Here is a 24843-nt window from a genome sequence, read left to right as displayed (position 1 = left end):
AAAACGTTAAAGAGACAGTTTGTGTTTAATCTCCTCATTTACACAGGCATCACTACTGGACTATGAAAACAGACAGACTTCACTAATGACAAATATTTTAAGCACTGAAATACTTTTTCCAACTCACAAAATTAATCCTATTAATACAACATGAGGTTAAATCAGCTACAGTGATATTATGGTATTCACTGGTTATAATGAGGATGTGACATGTCATGAAATTCATTATTCTGAGAGGAAGATTGAGTTAAACACATGAAATGTTTCCAGATAAAACACTCACTAAATAAATGTCTGGTAGATTTCTTCAGATGAAATTATATAATCACTACGTTAAATTAATCAAGGATATTTTCTTTAATTCAGACCCTGAGAACGGAATTATATTGTCTTCAAATAAACAGCTGTACACTTTAATAATTAATCAATACTTTGGCAAATTGATTGATCCATTGATTAAGCAGCATCATCAGAGTAATCTAAGTCCCTGTTGGAGTCAGTCAGAGCATTTCCATAGAGAGCCACTTTGCATCAGCAGCACCATGCTCCAGTGCTCTGGGAGAGTTTATAGTCCTGAGAGTTGAACACTGGATGACTGACAGCTGTCCTTCATCACAACAGAAGCCACAGAAATCCTCCTCATCAAAAACATGACTTTGATCTCCGTCCTCATCTGGACTCTTCTCTGCTGCTGCTTCACAGGTAAAGTCCAGAGAATCAAACTCCTCTCCTCTATGAACATCCGTCCCTCTGAAATGAAGCCGACAAAACCATCAAAACCATCAAAACCATCAAAACCAAGCTTTATGTTTTTGTCTCTGTATCCTTAGAGTCCAGAGGCCAGGTCACAGTGACTCAGCCTGCAGCAGTGAGATCTGCTCTGGGAGGATCCACAACCATCAGCTGTAGGACCAGTCAGGATGTTTTTGTTTCTAATTTCTTAGCCTGGTACCGACAGAAAGATGGAGAAACTCCTAAACTTCTCATTTACGGTGCTACCACTCGAGCATCAGGGATTCCAGATCGTTTTTCAGGCAGTGGATCAAACTCTGACTTCACTCTGACCATCAGTGGAGTTCAGGCTGAAGATTCAGGAGTTTATTACTGTCAGAGTTTCCACTATCCCAACAGTCAGCTTGTGTTCACACAGTGAAAAAGTGTCGTACAAAAACCTCCCTCAGTCAGACTGAACAGAAACTGAACTGACTGCTGCAGCTGGAAGCTACTGCAGAGACTGATACAGTTCACTGAACACACACACACACACACACACACCAGTAGGACTTTAACAAGTATATGCAGATCGTTCACTATCTTTCATCATAAATGTAAATATATATCAATACAAATATAATTACAAATGTTTATTAGACATGGAGGCCGTGTTTCTCTTCTCCTCTTTAGATTTTTTTGGACTCCTGGTTTCTTCCGTTAGGAAATGCATCAGCATCTCCAACATGTTCTCACTCCAACTCGTCACATACGGAAGCTTGGGTTAGGGTTAGTTGGGAGTGAGAACGGGCTGGCATCTCAGGCATCATTTCATTCACACCATCAAAAAGATCAGCTTGTATGCTGATGACATCCAACCAAACATCACAAAATCCTAATTTTTCCTTCTTTCAGTTACTAATCAGATCAGAAGTTATAAAAAGTGTTCTAACTATTCTCACTCCTATTTTTAAATTTGCATTAGATCTTTTTTTTCTTGTTTTATTTTACACAAACATAAAACACATATTCAATACTCACACACACATAAACAAAAACAACAGACATACCACATATATACATATATATACACATATACAAACATACATATATGCACATACATGTCAAGCACTATATGTGATTGTGGTTCAAAAACATTCACTTATACAGCAATTTAAGTTAAACACATCATTTTATAGAAGGAACTGAATAAAAAAGAGATAATGTTAATTTATGATAACATAGAATAATCATAGTTCTGTATCCCAAGTTTTTGATATTGTCAAGATCTCCCATTTATTTATGTCTGAGCTTTTTGCTCTGCTTTTAATAATAACATATTATTATTTAATAATGATCTTTTCCTGCAAATATTAATGTTTTAAATGTAATATGAAGGAACTCAAAACCAGCTGTTTTGGAGAATCAAATATATAAAGCTTGCCAAGCAGCACAATAATATTCAATAACATGTTTTTATCATCTTGATAACCCCAAATAATATTGAGAGGGGATAAAGGTAAAAGGATTGCTTGTTCAGATAACCAATTTGCCACCTGCTGCCAAAAGGATGAAACCACTGGACAATACCAAAATAAACACATAATATCCTCCTACTCATCACCACAAAATCTACAGATATTATCCTCAGTCATTCTCCATATCTTAAACATTTTTCTTGTTGGTAACATCTTATAATTTTTTAAACTGAAAGGCCCATAAATAAGTAAAGCAAGATGACGAGTAAATACATCTAAAAATGTTTAACCAAGGAAGAGGAGTATCAAACACATCATTCCAATATGAATGAAAATAATATGCATGAGAAGTTATATTCTCAAAGGACATAAAGAAATGATACATATCTTAAATAAATGTGTATTCAATAGAATACACATTTAAGAAATCAAATGCATTTAATGAAGAAACACCTCCATATATCTGTAAAACTCTGGATTTGAGGCCTTTCACATCACTAGTTGCACATTCTGCACTTGAGAAAAACAAAATATCAACCATGTTTAAAAAAAAACTGAAAACAATTCTGTGAAATTAGCCTCAAAATTCTACCTTTACACATTTCACATCAGTCTTTCTAACTGCTTAATGAAATTCTCTCCCTCAGATTGTCACTCCTTTATGTTATGGATGATGTAAATGTTGAGTTCTCCCAGCAGTGAGGAGGAAACAGCTTGATATGTTGAGGACAGCTACAGTTGACTGACTCTGTGTGTTTGCATATCTGTCCTGCCTCTCTGCTCCCAGCCGTTAAGAGGCCAGTGTTGATCAGTGGCTGTCCAGACCTTTCAGAGCCACTGACACGCCGGCAGCACAATGATGATGTCACTGACTCTACTGCTGGCCACCCTGGGGCTCCTTGTTCAGGGTGAGACTCTCTTGTGAAAACTTTGCTTCAGGATGCAACCAGGTTCACCACAATGATGTTCTGCTGTGATGGAGAAACACTGAAACAAGCAGCATTTACCTTCTTCCATCTATTCTCCATGTTAAAGAAATGATACTCTTCTGTTTTCATGTTGATCATCTTTCTCCAAGCTGGATTTGTCTCAATAACCCTTCTCCTCTTTTTCATGTTTTCCAGGTTCATCAGGACAAGTCACTGTGACTCAGTCTCCTGGATCTCGGTCTGTTGTTCCAGGACAGACTGTCTCCATCAGATGTAAAACCAGTTCAAGTGTTAGTAGCTACCTCCACTGGTACCTTCAGAAACCTGGAGAAGCTACTAAACTCCTGATTTATTATGCTACAAACCTTCAGCCTGGAGTTTCAGATCGTTTTAGTGGAAGTGGATCTGGGACTGACTTCACTCTGACCATCAGTGGAGTTCAGGCTGAAGATTCAGGAGTTTATTACTGTCAGAGTGCACAATATATCAACAGTCAGTATGTGTTCACACAGTGAAAAAGCGTCGTACAAAAACCTCCCTCAGTCAGACTGAACAGAAACTGAACTGACTGCTGCAGCTGGAAGCTACTGCAGAGACTGATACAGTTCACTGAACACACACACACACACACACACACACACACACACACACACACACATATTAAATAGATTAAATAATTTGCACATTGCAGTTTTTAAGATAAATGAAAATATGTTAGAACACTTTAAGGAAAACAGTTTCTGGACAATGATTGTCTCGGGGGAAATCAATTAAGTTTTCCATCACAGCTTCTCTCCATCAATTCTTACCATATTATGATTTTATCCAATGTTTTAAAATGATAATCAACCCATTTACCGACCAATGAGGAGAGAGATTAGCTGGAGACTTTTGGTTAGAAATTACTTGGTCATGACCTTTGACCTCGGCCTCATACTGGATCACATCTATCTCAATTATATCCTGTTAACAGAAAATATGAAAACACAAATCAGCATCAGAAACTTTCATAATCACAGCTCCCACCACCAAAAAATATAGATCACACTAAATATTATCTTACAGTAAGAAACCAATCACAGTAAGAGGATCAGAGATATGAAAACATTTTTCATTTTTACATCGTTGAAATAAATTTTAATTCAACTTCATAATAGTTAACTATTAAGTAGAAATTTAAATACTAGTTTTTGTTAACATTTTAAAAGTAGAAGTATTGTTCTTTAATCTTTTTTCTTCTCAAGCTGTTCACATTTCAGTTTGACAATAATGTGTAAAGACCAGTTTATTGAAGCTGGTCTGAGTTACATCATGATTAAAACAGAAGAGAATACAAGTGATATAAATCAACACAGATGATATTTGTATCTACTACAAACATTTAAACACATTAAAGCTTTAAATGTCAACATTATGTGTAATATTTGAGTACAAACTTACTTCCCAAATCCAGTCTGGTTCCTCCACCGAACGTGAACCACAGTGATACAAACTGACTGAGTCGTCGTACAAAAACCTCTCACTGTAGAGAGACACGGCTCACTCAAAAAAACAAGTCTCTGTTAGTAAAATTACAAGTAACATCACCTGAGTGACAGATATTTCCAGAATGTGGTCATTTATTTCATGTTTTAAAGATAAATGGATCTTAATTTCTTTAGAAATACATATAAATAAATATGAGACATTCTGAAAAAAAATGTGTCCAGAGAGAAAAAGCTGAAACCATAAAAATTACATTCTGAACAATATTCTAATAAACTGATTGATCCATTGATGAAACAGCATCATCAGAGTAATCCAAGTCCCTGTTGGAGTCAGTCAGAGCATTTCCATAGAGAGCCACTTTGCATCAGCAGCACCATGCTCCAGTGCTCTGGGAGAGTTTATAGTCCTGAGAGTTGAACACTGGATGACTGACAGCTGTCCTTCATCACAACAGAAGCCACAGAAATCCTCCTCATCAAAAACATGACTTTGATCTCCGTCCTTATCTGGACTCTCCTCTGCTGCTGCTTCACAGGTAAAGTCCAGAGAATCAAACTCCTCTCCTCTATGAACATCCGTCCCTCTGAAATGAAGCCCACAAAACCATCAAAACCATCAAAACCATGATGCTGCTTAATGTTTTTGTCTCTGTATCCTCAGAGTCCAGAGGCCAGGTCACAGTGACTCAGCCTGCAGCAGTGACATCTGCTCTGGGAGGATCCACAACCATCAGCTGTAAAACTAATCCTGCTGTGCACTATGATGGCTCTGACTACATATTAGCCTGGTACCAACAGAAAGATGGAGAAACTCCTAAACTTCTCATTTACTTTGCTACCACTCGAGCATCAGGGATTCCAGATCGTTTTTCAGGCAGTGGATCAAAAACTGACTTCACTCTGACCATCAGTGGAGTTCAGGCTGAAGATGCAGCAGTTTATTACTGTCAGAGTTATCATGAAATCAACAGTCAGTATGTGTTCACACAGTGAAAAAGCATTGTACAAAAAACTCAAACACATTTAATGAAGAAACACCTCCATATATCTGTAAAACTCTGGATTTGAGGCCTTTCACATCATTAGTTTCACATTCTGCACTTGAGAAAAACAAAATATCAACCATGTTTAAAAAAAACTGAAAACAATTCTGTGAAATTAGCCTCAAAATTCTTCCTTTACACATTTCACATCAGTCTTTCTAACTGCTTAATGAAATTCTGTCCCTCAGATTGTCACTCCTTTCTGTTATGGATGATGTAAATGTTGAGTTCTCCCAGCAGTGAGGAGGAAACAGCATGATATGTTGAGGACAGCTACAGTTCACTGACTCTGTGTGTTTGCATATCTGTCCTGCCTCTCTGCTCCCAGCCGTTAAGAGGCCAGTGTTGATCAGTGGCTGTCCAGACCTTTCAGAGCCACTGACACGCCGGCAGCACAATGATGATGTCACTGACTCTACTGCTGGCCACCCTGGGGCTCCTTGTTCAGGGTGAGACTCTCTTGTGAAAACTTTGCTTCAGGATGCAACCAGGTTCACCACAATGATGTTCTGCTGTGATGGAGAAACACTGAAACAAGCAGCATTTACCTTCTTCCATCTATTCTCCATGTTAAAGAAATGATACTCTTCTGTTTTCATGTTGATCATCTTTCTCCAAGCTGGATTTGTCTCAATAACCCTTCTCCTCTTTTTCATGTTTTCCAGGTTCATCAGGACAAATCACTGTGACTCAGTCTCCTGGATCTCAGTCTGTTGTTCCAGGACAGACTGTCTCCATCAGATGTAAAACCAGTTCAAGTGTTAGTAATATGCTCAACTGGTACCTTCAGAAATCTGGAGAAGCTCCTAAACTCCTGATTTATGAAGCTACAAACCGTCAGCCTGGAGTTTCAGATCGTTTTAGTGGAAGTGGATTTGGGACTGACTTCACTCTGACCATCAGTGGAGTTCAGGCTGAAGATTCAGGAGTTTATTACTGTCAGCAGGGTTACAGACCGTTCACACAGTGATACAACGTCGTACAAAAACCTCCCTCAGCTGAAAAGGAACTGATCTGACTCAACAGCTGCACTCAAATTAAAACAACAGAGGTTTTAATAATTTAATTTGAACATTTTAACACTAAATATTCTGTATTTAACAAAAAAAAGATTTATTTTAAATACTTTCATTAATACAGAATATGAAACATTTGGCTGAACATCACATCTAACCTCTGTTGAAGTATGATTTCAATTCTTTAATAAGTTTAATCTACTGACTACAACACATGAACACTAAAACTATTATTATTTATTTATTTCATCTCTTACTATTTTTCATAGATACTCAAACATACAATTCTTTAGAAATAAATTACAAAATGTTATCGTGATAATATTTATTATCATTTGTGTTGTAAATTACTAATCATGTCATGTGACATATATTTGTCATTTTGCATGTTTTTATTCCAGCAGCAAGTATTTATAATATAAACCAAAAAAACATTTAATTGATTATGTAATTAATTAATACTTGAATTCTTTCCCTTTTTCATCTCTTTCATTTGTCTTTGTGTTTCAACTCTTCAGCAGAAGCAGTTTGTAAAAATGTCCAGGGTTAAAATGTCAGATCACACTCATTTTATATCTCTTTATGCTGATGATATTTTGCTTTTTATTTCAGAATTAGAACATATTTCTGAGGGTTTTGTGATTTTGTTTAAAAGATTATGTATATGCTTTTAATACATCTGAAAAAATAAAAATATTAGACTCTTTGAACTGACACACTTCAGTAACATAAGATGATTGGAGGATTTTTCATTAAAAATACTCAATTACTAATTATTACAGACAAATCTGAAGTGACTCCAGCAAAGCATTTTCTACAATTATTATGACTTTACTGTAAACTATGAAAACAAATTATGGACTTTCTACCACCATGACTGTGTAGCATTAATCACATAATATCTAAGAGTGTTGTTTGAGTGTAAATACTTTCCTAATATACAGTATATGAATCAATACATTATGTGATCTTACATTTTCCTTCTGAAGTCTTCATAGAGCAGTTGAAACATTTATAACTCAGTTTTTATCAGGATTTAATATCATTACTGTTACCATTAAGAGAAAATAATTAAGACACTTTTATAATAATAAAGATGAAAACAAGTGACTTGATGAACAGATCTTTATTGTCTGGAAATACTGAAATTATATTGAAACATTACAACAAGCAAGTAAATATTGTTACTGAAACATGTGAAATAAAAGAGAGAGATAGTTGCAGAGATCAGAGTGAGAGCAGTAGCAGAGTAAAAGCAGTAGCAGTGAGTCAGGTCAGGACTGGGAACACTGGTCTCTCCTCAGTGTCTCTGAGACTGGAGTCTGGGAGCCCTGGGTGGCCTCACAGGTCACAGAGACCACCTTCCTCCACTGGTCTGCAGGGAGCCTCAGGGTGCTGCTCCAGCTGTAGCGGCCGTCCTTCTGCAGCACCCCAGGGCTCCTGCTCTGCTCCAAGCTGCTGCTGCTGCTGCCGTCTACCTTCCAGGCCAGACTCCAGTCTGAGGGGTAGCCCTTGTTGGCCAGACACACGAACATGGCCTTCCCCTGCTGCAGCTCCTCGCTGGAGGGGGGCAGCACCGTCAGGGTGGGGGTAACTCGACCCACTGGAGGAGGAGACAGAGAGACAACATGAAGAAAGTTCATGCAAAGAGAAAATAAACTCCACCCTGTTGGTTGCAGCAGAGGAGGCTGCTGGTTCTGTTGGTCTTCCTCAGACTGGATAAAACTGGTCTTCAGTGTTTCACTTCCCTCTCTGAGCTCAGTAACCATGGCAACAGACAGGCATCACTGATGAACCATGGCAACAGACAGGTTTCAATACTAAAGATAATAAGTTCCAAGCAAACAACTCTTCAACTACTTTAATTTACTCAAAAACTTAAACATCAATGTTAAAGAAGTAAATATTATGCATTACAGAAAGGCAGAAATACTTTTATTTGAGCATCCATATTTTTAAGTCGAAGCCAAAACGTTAAAAAGACAGTTTGTGTTTAATCTCCTCATTTACACAGGCATCACTACTGAACTATGAAAACAGACAGACTTCACTAATGACAAATATTTTAAGCACTAAAATACTTTTTCCAACTTACAAAATTAATCCTATTAATACAACATGAGGTTAAATCAGCTACAGTGATATTATGGTATTCACTGCTTATAATGAGGATGTGACATGTCATTAAATTCATTGCTCTGAGAGGAAGATTGAGTTAAACACATGAAATGTTTCCAGATAAAACACTCACTAAATAAATGTCTGGTAGATTTCTTCAGATGAAATTATATAATCACTACGTTAAATTAATCAAGAATATTTTATTTAATTCAGACCCTAAGAACGGAATTATATTGTCTTCAAATAAGCAGCTGTACACTTTAATAATTAATCAATGCTTTGGCAAATTGATTGATCCATTGATTAAGCAGAATCATCAGAGTAATCTAAGTCCCTGTTGGAGTCAGTCAGAGCATTTCCATAGAGAGCCACTTTGCATCAGCAGCACCATGCTCCAGTGCTCTGGGAGAGTTTATAGTCCTGAGAGTTGAACACTGGATGACTGACAGCTGTCCTTCATCACAACAGAAGCCACAGAAATCCTCCTCATCAAAAACATGACTTTGATCTCCGTCCTCATCTGGACTCTCCTCTGCTGCTGCTTCACAGGTAAAGTCCAGAGAATCAAACTCCTCTCCTCTATGAACATCCGTCCCTCTGAAATGAAGCCGACAAAACCATCAAAACCATCAAAACCATGACACTGCTTTATGTTTTTGTTTCTGTATCCTCAGAGTCCAGAGGCCAGATCACAGTGACTCAGCCTGCAGCAGTGAGATCTGCTCTGGGAGGATCCACAACCATCAACTGTAGGACCAGTCAGAATGTTTATAGTTCAGACCGTTTAGCCTGGTACCAACAGACAGATGGAGAAACTCCTAAACTTCTCATTTACTATGCTACCAGACGAGCATCAGGGATTCCAGATCGTTTTTCAGGCAGTGGATCAAACTCTGACTTCACTCTGACCATCAGTGGAGTTCAGGCTGAAGATGCAGCAGTTTATTACTGTCAGAGTTTCCACTATATCAACAGTCAGTATGTGTTCACACAGTGAAAAAGCGTCGTACAAAAACCTCCCTCAGTCAGACTGAACAGAAACTGAACTGACTGCTGCAGCTGGAAGCTACTGCAGAGACTGATACAGTTCACTGAACACACACACACACACACACACACACACACACACACACACACACACACACACACACACACACAGATGGTTTATGATGTTCATAGTGTCTCTATCAGTTTTCCTCCTGAAGGTCAAACAGTCCACCTCCCACCTCAACAACCTCTTACTGAGTCAAACAAATATTTAATCATTCAAGATTCATCTTGACTCAAAAATGTAAAATCTATCAAACAGAGACATTCTGTTCTTTCATGCTGCCCCATCATCACCTCAGCTGTTAAATCCTCTTCATCACATTATGTTATGACACATCTCACACTCATCATCTTTCTCTGTATAAAAAAGTTGGATGAACTTCATAACTGACAAGATAGAATAATCATCTCGTGATGTTCACTCATAAAAGTCAACTGTAAAAGCTTCCAAACTACCTCACGTCTTCTCTCATTTCAATCTAGTAAACTAAAGTACATAGTAAACTTGGCAGAATTTGCTCCAGATACTCTTCATCTGTTAAAATTAAATGAAGTGCAAACTGCCCCGAGCTAGATTCTTTCATTCCTCTTGAAGATTTTTAAACTTCAATTATTTACAGTATGTGCAACGTAAAAATCTGATGTATCAGCTACAAATTAATTACAGTGTATTCAACCCAATACAAAAATCACTAAAAGAAAATAATGTGATCATAGTTCATTCATTTAAATACAATGTAGACATTTGAACAGTGAATTTTCCCAGCAGTGCATGTGAAGTCAGATCATATAATGACTACCTGCTAGGGTTGGGCCCAAATACAAATACGTTATTCAGCAAAGCACAAATATTGTTTGTTTTTTTGTTGGTTTTTTTTATGAATATTTGTTCCATACAAATATTTTAAACAGTATTTGTTTTTGAGAAGAAAAAAAAAACATGTCAAATACCAGCGTGCAGGTCGGTTACATCACTATCTCAGTGTCTCTCCTCTGCTCCGCTGTTACGTCTATCAGCAGGTCTCAACGAGGGGAGTCACATCCACCTGCTACATGACATGATACATTGATGTTATCATAGATGCTGAGCTTAACTTTCACTGTCATATCAATAATGTCACAAGATCAGATTTCTATCACCTCAAAAAATATCTCAAAAATCAGAGGCTTTCTGTCAAATTCAGACACTGAAGAACTAGTACATGCATTTGTCACAAGCAGACTTGACTATTGCAATACTATTTTTTCTGGACTCTCGAAAAACCGTTAAGCGCCTGCAGCTTAAACAGAATGATGCTGCACGTATTTCAGACAAGACTAAGAAAAGTGCACATATCACACCTGTTCTTAATTCCTTGCACTGGCTTCCAGTAAATGCTAGAATTGATTTTAAAGTCCTCCTACTCGTCTACAAGGCACTGAATGGCACTGCTCCAAATTATATTAAGGAATTGCTTGTGCCATATGAACCAACAACAAGCCTCACATCATCAGCCAGTGGTCTCCTTGTTGTCCTCCATGTGAGTGCTCTAAAGCAGGAGAAGCTGCATTCAGCTATTATGCTCCATACAGATGGACTGACTTTCCAAGTGATATTAGAGATGCCCCAACACTTAGTTCCTTTAAAAGTAGACTTAAAACATTTCTGTTTACTGTTGTGCTTAACTAGGTTGAGCAACTCTCTGCTCCTGTTTTAACTGAATTATTATGTACTTTAATTACCTATGCGTCCATGTATACAATCATATGTTTGCTTGCTTTTATGTATGATGATATGTATGCTTGTATTTTATGTATTTATAATTGTATTGCTCTTGCCCTTGTGAAGCTCATTGTGTTGCTTTCTGTATGAAATTTGATGTATAAGAAAATGTGACATGACTTGGAAGAGCAGATATTCAGTGAGAACACTGAACACGTGGAAGCAGCTGCAGACTGATCAAAGCTCTCGTGGTGTCTACAGTTTGTGAATCGCAGCTACATGAAGATTATTGTTTGAAAAGTTGCACATAAGTTACATTATGATCCTCTGAGCTCCAACAGATGAACGACAAAAATTTGGTAGTGCAAATACAGACAGTCAGACACAGAGGTATAAATCAGCATCAATACAGCATTACACCAGTCAATCCCACAATCTGCCTACAAGCTTCCTGTCTCTGCGCCTCCATCCCCATGCTGAAATACAGAACAATATAGTACAGAGCAGGACAGAGAGGACACATGTGAGGGACACCATGTAGAACAGACTCACTGTTTCTGTTAAAATGTTCTCCTTTCATCCTTTACTTTGACATGCTTTAAAAACTACCATAATTTACGAGTAAAATGGTGACAAAAAATGATAAAATCCCTGTGAATATACCCAGAGACAAACTCAGTATCTGGAGATTCATTGAACACAGTAACATGTGACAGCAGTTTATTATTGTAATAAGATGTTTGTGCACAGATGATTTGATGAAAGTTTCTTTATTGTTCATACATACAAAAATGATCAGCATTACTGCAAGCATTAAAAAAGTATAACTTGAGAATGTGATGATTATGTTAATTAGTCAGAGCATTTCCATAGAGAGCCACTTTGCATCAGCAGCACCATGCTCCAGTGCTCTGGGAGAGTTTATAGTCCCGAGAGTTGAACATGCGATGACTGACAGCTGTCCTTCATCACAACAGAAGCCACAGAAATCCTCCTCATCAAAAACATGACTTTGATCTCCGTCCTCATCTGGACTCTCCTCTGCTGCTGCTTCACAGGTAAAGTCCAGAGAATCAAACTCCTCTCTATGAACATCCGTCCCTCTGAAATGAAGCCGACAAAACCATCAAAACCATGACGCTGCTTTATGTTTTTGTCTCTGTATCCTCAGAGTCCAGAGGCCAGGTCACAGTGACTCAGCCTGCAGCAGTGACATCTGCTCTGGGAGGCTCTGCAACCATCAACTGTAGGACCAGTCAGGATGTTTATAATGGGGACTTCTTAGCCTGGTACCAACAGAGAGATGAAGAGACTCCTAAACTTCTCATCTACAGGGCTGACCAGGTGGAATCAGGGATTCCAGATCGTTTTTCTGGCAGTGGATCAAACTCTGACTTCACTCTGACCATCAGTGGAGTTCAGGCTGAAGATTCAGGAGTTTATTACTGTCAGAGTGTTCATGATATCAACAGTCAGTGGGTGTTCACACAGTGAAAAAGCGTCGTACAAAAACCTCCCTCAGTCAGACCGAACAGAAACTGAACTGACTGCTGCAGCTGGAAGCTACTGCAGAGACTGATACAGTTCACTGAACACACACACACACACACACACACACACACACACACACACACACACACACACACACACACACACACACACACACATACATACAACTTTCAGATTAAACCATTAGACAATTGATTCATATGTTTGTAGTAACGAATATGAATCTATCTCAATATATTTCATGATTGGTCTCACAGTGGTACAAACACAGTAACAACTTTGCACTGATGACCTGATAGAAACTGAAGGAAACAAATTAGTTTAGTTACATTGAAGTAAATGAAAAAAGAGGCAAAACAGGTACTTTGTTCCTTTATTAAAACATATGAAATGTGACATGAAGTTATACATTGAGAACATCAGATTCCTTAAAGCTTGAAATAATCTTCTGTATCAAGGTGTCTCCACAGCTCAGCAGGTGATTGACAGTTCTGTGTAGACTCTACCTGTTACCTGTTCTAGCTGTGTTTACTTTCTCTCATATTCACTTTGTTATACAGAGCAGTAACAATGCTGCTGAAGAGAAAGTTTGGACTGGCAGTAGTGGATCTGTTAGATGAGGATAATATAATTGTTGCAGCATTAATGAAGAGAAAAAGATCCACTGGAAGAGCAGATATTCAGTGAGAACACTGAACATGTGGAAACAGCTGCAGACTGATCAAAGCTCTCGTGGTGTCTACAGTTTGTGAATCGCAGCTACATGAAGATTATTGTTTGAAAAGTTGCAGATAACTTACATTATGATCCTCTGAGCTCCAACAGATGAAGCACAAACATCTGCTGGTGTAAATATAGACGCTCAGACAGAGAGGTGTAAAACAACCTTTATTATTCAGCAGCACATCAGTACAGCATTACACCAGTCAATCCCACAATCTGTCTACAAGCTTCCTGTCGTCGTCCTTCCTACATCCTTTGGAATCCACATTTCAATAAACTGAGATAAAATAGTCACAACTCCAGTATTTCCCTGATGTCAAAGATATCACAGATCAATATAAATGTTGGAATCATTTTTCTTGTTGTCTGACTTGATAGATGTCTTCATGTCTGTCCTAGAATCAGTTTCTTATTTGCTTCACCAGCTCCATCCCACATTCAGACTGGCTCTCTTAAAAGTGTATTCAGGAGTAAGAGGGTTTATATCCTATACTTACTCAGGAATATATCAAATCATAGGGTGGGAATTGTTAGGAGTGAAACGCAAATGGGAAGAAGACCTTGAGTGTAATTTTGAAGAAGCGGAATGGGAATCACTGTGTATTGGTAGTCAGTGTTTCTCTTTTAACAGTAGACATAAAATTATACAATACAGTCTCATTCATAGAATATACTACACCCCTGACAGGTTGCGTAGAATAAAACCTCAGTATTCCGAGTTCTGCCCAAGATGTAAAACTGGAACAGGAACACTGATACATATGTTCTGGTCCTGCCCATGTCTAAATACATCCTGGAACTCTATAGTTAATGAGCTAAGTGACATCATAGGAACAACCATCCCCACAGAACCAAGAATAATTCTATTGGGTGATACCTCCATGATAAAAGTCAATAAAAACAAACTCAAATTTATTAGATTGCCCTCATCATAGCCAACAAATGTATAGCTATGCAATGGAAAGATGAACATCCACCTACATCTGCTAGATGGACTGATGAATTAGCATCGTGTCTAGCAAATGAAAAGATAATGTATAAGTTGAAGGGAAAGGCTGGAGAGTTTAAAAAGATTTGGGGAGGTTTTCTAACATTCAACATAAGTATTGAATCCAACTGTCATGTGTGAGTCAGTTTTTTTGTTTCCTCTTTTTTAATTTATATTTTATTTATTTGTTTATTGCTCTATCCCACTCTTTTAACTAAACTGATACACAAGAGCTGTCATCTATTCCCTCTCTGCAACTATACTGTTTTTTTGTTTCTTCTTAATAGTCTGAACTGTTGTAACTTATCCCTCTCTCTTTGTATAGGTACATATCCTGAAGTAATTAGGAGTTGGACCTGAAGGGGCAACCCAATCACCAGAAGAAAACGTTGGCATTGAACGTTTCTGCAAACCACAGAAACGTTGAATATATACATTACAACACGCGTAATACGTATCATATCAACATTTCTACAAACGTAGCATATTAACATTTCTACCCGTTGAATAATGATGTTTTATGGTGTGACAACGCTGTGGTTAACGTCTGGTTAGGTTTAGGCACAAAGACCACTTGATTAGAGTTAGGGAAAGATCATGGTTTGGGTTGAAATAAAAATGAAAAATAAAATAAAAACGGCCGATGTCTCACTAAAAAAAAGCCGGTTTTCTCACCAGAAAAATGGCTGCAAATGTCGTGACGTCTCACTAAAAACACCTGCTTTTGTCGGTTGAAACTGGAAGCAGACATTGGTTTTGAGGTGGTCTTAAACCGTGTTCTCTGCTGATTTCCAACTTGCTGCCAAGAAACTTACTAACCATCCACCGACCCCTCCTGCTCCTAATAATAGGAAAGATCAGCTCATATCGATCACATGTGAACTATGTCACTTTAGAAATGTTGAGATGATACATATTGTTATGTTAATATGCTACGTATTACACACGTTGAAACGTAGATGTTCAACGTTTCTGTGGTTTGCAGAAAAGTAAACTGCCAACGTTTTATTCTGGCGACCAGGCTGGAAGGGGTGGGTGGGAATGGGAGGGATGGAGGGAGGGTCGGGCTGATATGACTTCTATGTTATTATATTTTTGTACATCGTTGCATTATTCAGCTCAAGGTTTGTTAAATTCAAAACCAATAATAATAATGTTGAGTGTATTCAATAGATTTTAATGAGGAAAACTCCTAAATTTATCTATAAACTGTTTATTTATCTATGTGGTGATTTTGAGGACTTTCACAAGAGTAGTTTCACATTTTGTACTTTGGAAAAAACAAGATACACAATAGACAAAATGATGAACTGAAAACAATTTTTTATAATAAGCCTCAAACTTCTTAGATTACAGATACACATCAGTCTTTCTAACCGCTTGATGGAAATCAAATGAAGTTCTCTCCCTCAGATTGTCACTCCTTTATGTTATGGATGATGTAAATGTTGAGTTCTCCCAGCAGTGAGGAGGAAACAGCATGATATGTTGAGGACAGCTACAGTTCACTGACTCTGTATGTTTGCATATCTGTCCTGCCTCTCTGCTCCCAGCCGTTAAGAGGCCAGTGTTGATCAGTGGCTGTCCAGACCTTTCAGAGCCACTGACACGCCGCCGGCAGCACAATGATGATGTCACTGACTCTACTGCTGGCCACCCTGGGGCTCCTTGTTCAGGGTGAGACTCTCTTGTGAAAACTTTGCTTCAGGATGCAACCAGGTTCATCACAATGATGTTCTGCTGTGATGGAGAAACACTGAAACAAGCAGCATTTACCTTCTTCCATCTATTCTCCATGTTAAAGAAATGATACTCTTCTGTTTTCATGTTGATCATCTTTCTCCAAGCTGGATTTCTCTCAATAACCCTTCTCCTCTTTTTCATGTTTTCCAGGTTCATCAGGACAAAAAATCCTGACTCAGTCTCCTGGATCTCAATCTGTTGTTCCAGGACAGACTGTCTCCATCAGATGTAAAACCAGTTCAACTGTTGGTACTGAACTCAACTGGTACCTTCAGAAACCTGGAGAAGCTCCTAAACTCCTGATTTATTATGCTACAAACCTTCAGCCTGGAGTTTCAGATCGTTTTAGTGGAAGTGGATCTGGGACTGACTTCACTCTGACCATCAGTGGAGTTCAGGCTGAAGATTCAGGAGTTTATTACTGTCAGCAGGGTTACAGCTACCCGTTCACACAGTGATACAACGTCGTACAAAAACCTCCCTCAGCTGAAGAGGAACTGATCTGACTCAACAGCTGCACTCAAACAAAAACAACAGAGGTTTAAATAATTTAATTTGAACATTTTAACACTAAATATTCTGTATTTAACAAGAAAAGATTTATTTTAATACTTTCATTAATACAGAATATAAAACATTTGGCTGAACATCAAATCTAACCTCTGTTGAAGGATGATTTCAATTCTTTAATAAGTTTAATCTACTGATTACAACACATGAACACTAAAACTATTATTATTTATTTATTTAATCTCTTACCATTTTTCATAGATACTCAAACACACAACTTTTTAGAGATAAATTACAAAATGTTATCATGATAAAATTTACTATCATTTGTGTTGTAAAATTACTAATCATGTCATGTGACATATATTTGTCATTTTGCATGTTTTTATTCCAGCAGCAAGTATTTATAATACAAACCAAAAAACATTTAATTGATTATGTAATTAATTAATATTTGAATTCTTTCCCTTTTTCATCTCTTTCATTTGTCTTTGTGTTTCAACTCTTCAGTAGAAGCAGTTTGTAAAAATGTCCAGGGTGAAAATGTCAGATCACACTCATTTTATATCTCTTTATGCTGATGATATTTTGCTTTTTATTTCAGAATTAGAACATATTTCTGAGGGTTTTGTGATTTTGTTTAAAAGATTATGTATATGCTTTTAATACATCTGAAAAAAAAAAAATATTAGACTCTTTGCACTGACACACTTCAGTAACATATGATTGGAGGATTTTTCATTAAAATTACTCAATTTTTAATTATTACAGACAAATCTGAAGTGACTCCAGCAAAGCATTTTCTACAATTATTATGACTTTACTGTAAACTATGACAACAAATTATGGACTTTCTACCACCATGACTGTGTAGCATTAATCACATAATATCTACGAGTGTTGTTTGAGTGTAAATACTTTCCTAATATACAGTACATGAATCAATACATTATGTGATCTTACCTTTTCTTTCTGAGGTCGTCATAGAGCAGTTGAAACATTTATAACTCAGTTTTTTATCAGGATTTACCATCATTACTGTTACCATTAAGAGAAAATAATTAAGACACTTTTATAATAATAAAGATGAAAACAAGTGATTTGATGAACAGATCTTTATTGTCTGGAAATACTGAAATTATATTGAAACATTACAACAAGCAAGTAAATATTGTTACTGAAACATGTGAAATAAAAGAGAGAGATAGTTGCAGAGATCAGAGTGAGAGCAGTAGCAGAGTAAAAGCAGTAGCAGTGAGTCAGGTCAGGACTGGGAACACTGGTCTCTCCTCAGTGTCTCTGAGACTGGAGTCTGGGAGCCCTGGGTGGCCTCACAGGTCACAGAGCCCACCTTCCTCCACTGGTCTGCAGGGAGCCTCAGGGTGCTGCTCCAGCTGTAGCGGCCGTCCTTCTGCAGCACCCTGGGGCTCCTGCTCTGCTCCAAGCTGCTGCTGCTGCTGCCGTCCACCTTCCAGGCCAGACTCCAGTCTGAGGGGTAGCCCTTGTTGGCCAGACACACAAGCGTGGCCTTCCCCTGCTGCAGCTCCTCGCTGGAGGGGGGCAGCACCGTCAGGGTGGGGGTGACTCGACCCACTGGAGGAGACAGAGAGACAACATGAAGAAAGTTCATGCAAAGAGAAAATAAACTCCACCCTGTTGGTTGCAGCAGAGGAGGCTGCTGGTTCTGTTGGTCTTCCTCAGACTGGATAAAACTGGTCTTCAGTGTTTCACTTCCCTCTCTGAGCTCAGTAACCATGGCAACAGACAGGCATCACTGATGAACCATGGCAACAGACAGGTTTCAGTACTAAAGATAAAAGGTTCCAAGCAAACAACTCTTCAACTACTTTAATTTACTCAAAAACTTAAACATCAGTGCTAAAGAAGTAAATATTATGCATTACAGAAAGGCAGAAATATTTTTATTTAATCATCCATATTTTTAAATTGAAGCCAAAACATTAAAGAGACAGTTTGTGTTTAATCTCCTCATTTACACAGGCATCACTACTGAACTATGAAAACAGACAGACTTCACTAATGACAAATATTTTAAACACTAAAATACTTTTTACAACTTACAAAATTAATCCTATTAATACAACATGAGGTTAAATCAGCTACAGTGATATTATGGTATTCACTGGTTATAATGAGGATGTGACATGTCATTAAATTCATTGCTCTGAGAGGAAGATTGAGTTAAACACATGAAATGTTTCCAGATAAAACACTCACTAAATAAATGTCTGGTAGATTTCTTCAGATGAAATTATATAATCACTACGTTAAATTAATCAAGAAGATTTTCTGTCATTCAGACTCTGAAAACTGAATTATATTGTCTTCAAATAAGCAGTTGTACTTTTTAATAACAGTATAAATGATAAGAATGTAGAAACTGTCTCAACTAAAATTTCTGTGTAACTAAAGACTTCTTTGATCAGACGGATTTTTATCTGTATCACAGTGAAGCCTGTAGTGATCACTGCAAAAATATAAAATTTATAAAACTAGCAGCCAAAATGTTTAAGTAAAGCCTGAATTTATCAACTGAAAATAGAATAAAAAAAGAATTTAAATTCTTGTAGAAATTAAAGGTACTTACAGTTAACATCCAGTCTGGTTCCTCCACCAAAAGTCAACCACAGTGATACAAACTGACTGAGTCGTCGTACAAAAACCTCTCACTGTAGAGAGACACGGCTCTCTGACTTTGAACACAACAAACTCCACAAAAACAGTCTCAGTCTGTGAAACACAGCTGGATGATATGAAAATATATAACAGTAGGCCAATAATTTATATTTTTATTCTAAAATGAATCATTTTGCTTCATGTTTACTGTATTTTAAATTATGTCTTGAATGAAAACTGAGTGTTGTAGATGTAAAATGAATCAAAACAGACATTTCTGAAGACAATCTGTTCACAGAACATAAATGAAACACATAAAATGATCACTGACACATAGTTAATCAATAATCTGGTAAAATGATTGATCCATTGATTAAGCAGCATCATCAGAGTAATCCAAGTCCCTGTTGGAGTCAGTCAGAGCATTTCCATAGAGAGCCACTTTGCATCAGCAGCACCATGCTCCAGTGCTCTGGGAGAGTTTATAGTCCTGAGAGTTGAACACTGGATGACTGACAGCTGTCCTTCATCACAACAGAAGCCACAGAAATCCTCCTCATCAAAAACATGACTTTGATCTCCGTCCTCATCTGGACTCTCCTCTGCTGCTGCTTCACAGGTAAAGTCCAGAGAATCAAACTCCTCTCCTCTATGAACATCCGTCCCTCTGAAATGAAGCCGACAAAACCATCAAAACCATCAAAACCATGACGCTGCTTTATGTTTTTGTCTCTGTATCCTCAGAGTCCAGAGGCCAGGTCACAGTGACTCAGCCTGCAGCAGTGAGATCTGCTCTGGGAGGCTCCACAACCATCAGCTGTAAGACCAGTCAGGATGTTTTTGTTTCTAATCGCTTAGCCTGGTACCAACAGAAAGATGGAGAAGCTCCTAAACTTCTCATTTACGGTGCTACCACTCCAGAATCAGGGATTCCAGATCGTTTTTCAGGCAGTGGATCAGACTCTGACTTCACTCTGACCATCAGTGGAGTTCAGGCTGAAGATGCAGCAGTTTATTACTGTCAGAGTCTCCATGTTATCAACAGTCAGTGGGTGTTCACACAGTGAAAAAGCGTCGTACAAAAACCTCCCTCAGTCAGACTGAACAGAAACTGAACTGACTGCTGCAGCTGGAAGCTACTGCAGAGACTGATACAGTTCACTGAACACACACACACACACACACACACACACACACACACACACACACACACACACACAGATGATTTATGATGATCATAGTGTCTCTATCAGTTTTCCTCCTGAAGGTCAAACAGTCCACCTCCCACCTCAACAACCTCTTACTGAGTCAAACAAATATTTAGTCATTCAAGATTCATCTTGACTTAAAAATGTAAAATCTTTCAAACAGAGACACTCTGTTCTTTCATGCTGCCTCATCATCACCTCAGCTGTTAAATCCTCTTCATCACATTATGTTATGACACATCTCACACTCATCATCTCTCTATGTATAAAAAAGTTGTATGAACTTCATAACTGACAAGATAGAATAATCATCTCATGATGTTCACTCATAAAAGTCAACTGTAAAAGCTTCCAAACTACCTCACGTCTTCTCTCATTTCAATCTAGTAAACTAAAGTACATAGTAAACTTGGCAGAATTTGCTCCAGATACTCTTCATCTGTTAAAATTAAATGAAGTGCAAACTGCCCTGAGCTAGATTCTTTCATCCGGCCTTAAGATTTTTGGTACAACTTTATAATACAGCCTGCGTTTTACAGTGTAATTTCCCAGAATTTACAGTGTAACTTCCTTGTATGAATCCGTACATCTAAAATACTTCCCAGTTCTTACTGGTACTTAAATGTTGTTACAGCGGAAGAAAACAAAACAACGAGAAACAAGGGAGTAACAATTGGGGATTTAGAGTGTAACTTCCAAAAATTTACTGTATAACTTCCCAGAACTTACGGCAAGCAAGCAAAGTTTATTTATATAGCACCTTTCACAAATAGCAGTTACAAAGTGCTTCACAGTCAAAGAAATAAAATAAAATAAAATAAAATCTGAATAAATAAAAAGCAAAGACACCAGATAAAATATTCAAGGAGAGCAGATAAAATGGACAAATTAAGATAAAATGGCACATAATACCCAAATGCCTGTCTGAACAAATGGGTTTTGGTGTAACTTCCTTGTATGAATCAGTACATATGTATATGGATGAGAAGAATAAAATCAAATGTTTTTGCCCTTTGCTCATGGTAGTTATGACAATCATTTTTTATGCATGTATGTTTGGCAGGTAAGCTTCACCCACACTCCAGAGATTCATTATGCATTATGTTGTCTACTTCACTGTCTAAATTTGAATAAGAACAAGTCGAGAAATGGATCTATACTTTTGATAAATAGTTCCTAGTGGCCATGTTGGTCCAGCACTGCAGCAGCTCATAACAGGCAAACTTACAGTAATGTGATAATATACACATTATATCTTTAATTATACCATAATGAGGTAAAGAGATAGAGAGATAAGAACGTAGTTACTACAGAATAAGGAATTGTGTGGTCAGACCTTACATATACTGTTTATCATGTTGCAGCAGGTTTGTACTGTGACTTTCTGTGAGACCAAACTGAGCTCAGAGCAACACTGACGTGAATGAAGTCTGTCAGTGAATTAACCAGTGATTCCATTATGTTTTTATCTAAAGAATGTTGTGATATAAAACAATATATGATGATATCAGTGTGATCAGCAGCTTTAAAATGTGCAGATGAAGAAACCTGAGGGACAGTAAGTGTAATAAGAGAGGTGTTTTAAAGGCAGGCTCTCTGCGTTATGAAGTCAAGAAACTCATTAAAACCGTTATGTATTTGTAAAACACAGCTGGTTTATACAGAAACTCACTAAAGCTAAACCCCACAAATTTCCAAACTTAATTATTATGTTTCGTATATGATGTTAAATTTGTGGTAAAATGAAACTGACAGCCTTTACAGTTCTGGATAAGATAGTAGACATTTGAAGATGTGAATTAACTGATAGAAATCAGCATAAACATGAACACTGACGCATTTTGTTAAAACCTCAGTCAGAGCATTTCCATAGAGAGCCACTTTGCATCAGCAGCACCATGCTCCAGTGCTCTGGGAGAGTTTATAGTCCTGAGAGTTGAACACTGGATGACTGACAGCTGTCCTTCATCACAACAGAAGCCACAGAAATCCTCCTCATCAAAAACATGACTTTGATCTCCGTGCTCATCTGGACTCTCCTCTGCTGCTGCTTCACAGGTAAAGTCCAGAGAATCAAACTCCTCTCCTCTATGAAAATCCGTCCCTCTGAAATGAAGCCGACAAAACCATCAAAACCATCAAAACCATGACGCTGCTTTATGTTTTTGTCTCTGTATCTTCAGAGTCCAGAGGCCAGATCACAGTGACTCAGCCTGCAGCAGTGACATCTGCTCTGGGAGGATCCACAACCATCAGCTGTAGGGTCAGTCGTCAGGTTGCAGGCTGTAGCAGTGCTTACTGTTTACAGTGGTACCAACAAAAAGATGGAGAAACTCCTAAACTCCTCATTCGCAACACTAACGAGCGAGTATCAGGGACGCCAGATCGTTTTTCAGGCAGTGGATCCAAGACTGACTTCACTCTGACCATCAGTGGAGTTCAGGCTGAAGATTCAGGAGTTTATTACTGTCAGAGTTTTCACTCTATCAACAGTCAGTGGGTGTTCACACAGTGAAAAAGCGTTATACAAAAACCTCCCTCAGTCAGACTGAACAGAAACTGAACTGACTGCTGCAGCTGGAAGCTACTGCAGAGACTGATACAGTTCACTGAACACACACACACACACACACACACACACACACACACACACACACACACACACACACACACAGATGATTTATGATGTTCATAGTGTCTCCATCAGTTTTCCTCCTGAAGGTCAAACAGTCCACCTCCCACCTCAACAACCTCTTACTGAGTCAAACAAATATTTAATCATTCAAGATTCATCTTGACTCAAAAATGTAAAATCTATCAAACAGAGACATTCTGTTCTTTCATGCTGCCCCATTATCACCTCAGCTGTTAAATCCTCTTCATCACATTAGTTTCAAGTTTCACGATCATCATCTTTCTCTGTATAAAAAAGTTGTATGAACTTCATAACTGACAAGATAGAATAATCATCTCATGATGTTCACTCATAAAAGTCAACTGTAAAAGCTTCCAAACTACCTCACGTCTTCTCTCATTTCAATCTAGTAAACTAAAGTACATAGTAAACTTGGCAGAATTTACTCCAGATACTCTTCACCTGTTAAAATTAAATGAAGTGCAAACTGCCCCGAGCTAGATTCTTTCATTCCCCTTGAAGATTTTTAAGCTTTATCTGATGTTTTCATGATTCCTGTAATAATTGATATTAATTGTAATTGCTTCTTTATTGTTGGTTGGCTGACTTTAGATGTGTTGTTCTTGTTTGCTGGTTGTTTGGTTTTCTGACCATAATTGTTTCTTGCTCTCTGGTCTCTCTTGTCACAACAGATCTGTATCTCAATGACACTGACTGATGACATAAATAAAGGTACTAAAAGTGTCAATCACATCTAGCAGAGCCATAATATATGTAGCATCAACATCTACAGATCATCATGATCATAATTTGTGTTCAGCAATTCATACATTACATGTCACTGAACAAACTGTGTTTGTGGACCAAATGCATTAAAGACACCAAACACTCCACACTGATGAGCCCATGATAACAACTGACTGTAAATACAGAGATACTTTTTATCTCTGAGGTTTATTCTTATTAAAAGTTTGTTTAGTTTGATATAAAGTATGAAGATGTTTTGAAAAAGGCCTTCAAAAAACTGAGAGATTCATTTTGTACCTGTTAGTCCAAAATGTGTGCAGACACGAGTCAAAGATTTTGTAGAAGTTCACAAGTCTTCTGTCAAGATTTTTTGTGTTTTCAGCTCTAAATCGTAACAATTGGTTGGAAAGTTTTACCTCCATGTTTCGTGTATTTTACCTCAAATGAGACATCAGAGGAGGGATGATGGCTGAGATAAATATGTAACTTTCACAAAGAGGAAATAGACTTTAATTTCATTTTAAACATCAAGAATGAAACTCTGAAAGTATTAAAATTCAGATTGAATAAAATGTTTTAAATAACACAGAGCAATGAGTGTTTACA

General features: G+C 37.7%; 4 gene segments (V, D, J or C); 3 read left to right on the top strand and 1 right to left on the bottom strand.

Annotated features, from left to right (window-relative positions):
• Positions 1-24843, bottom strand: part of LOC121913208 — an 899212-nt gene that overhangs the window by 13196 nt on the left and 861173 nt on the right.
• Positions 6046-6618, top strand: LOC121913250. The segment is given in 2 exon segments: positions 6046-6097; positions 6314-6618. Coding segments are annotated over 2 exon segments (357 nt in total).
• LOC121913233 lies at positions 12544-13032 on the top strand. The segment is given in 2 exon segments: positions 12544-12595; positions 12709-13032. Coding segments are annotated over 2 exon segments (375 nt in total).
• Positions 16383-16958, top strand: LOC121913247. The segment is given in 2 exon segments: positions 16383-16434; positions 16651-16958. Coding segments are annotated over 2 exon segments (360 nt in total).

The sequence above is a fragment of the Thunnus maccoyii genome, chromosome 15 (assembly GCF_910596095.1).
Source record: "Thunnus maccoyii chromosome 15, fThuMac1.1, whole genome shotgun sequence".
Classification (NCBI taxonomy): domain Eukaryota; kingdom Metazoa; phylum Chordata; class Actinopteri; order Scombriformes; family Scombridae; genus Thunnus; species Thunnus maccoyii.
The sequence above is the reverse complement of the archived record's forward strand: the minus strand, read 5'-3'. Positions and strand labels throughout refer to the sequence as shown.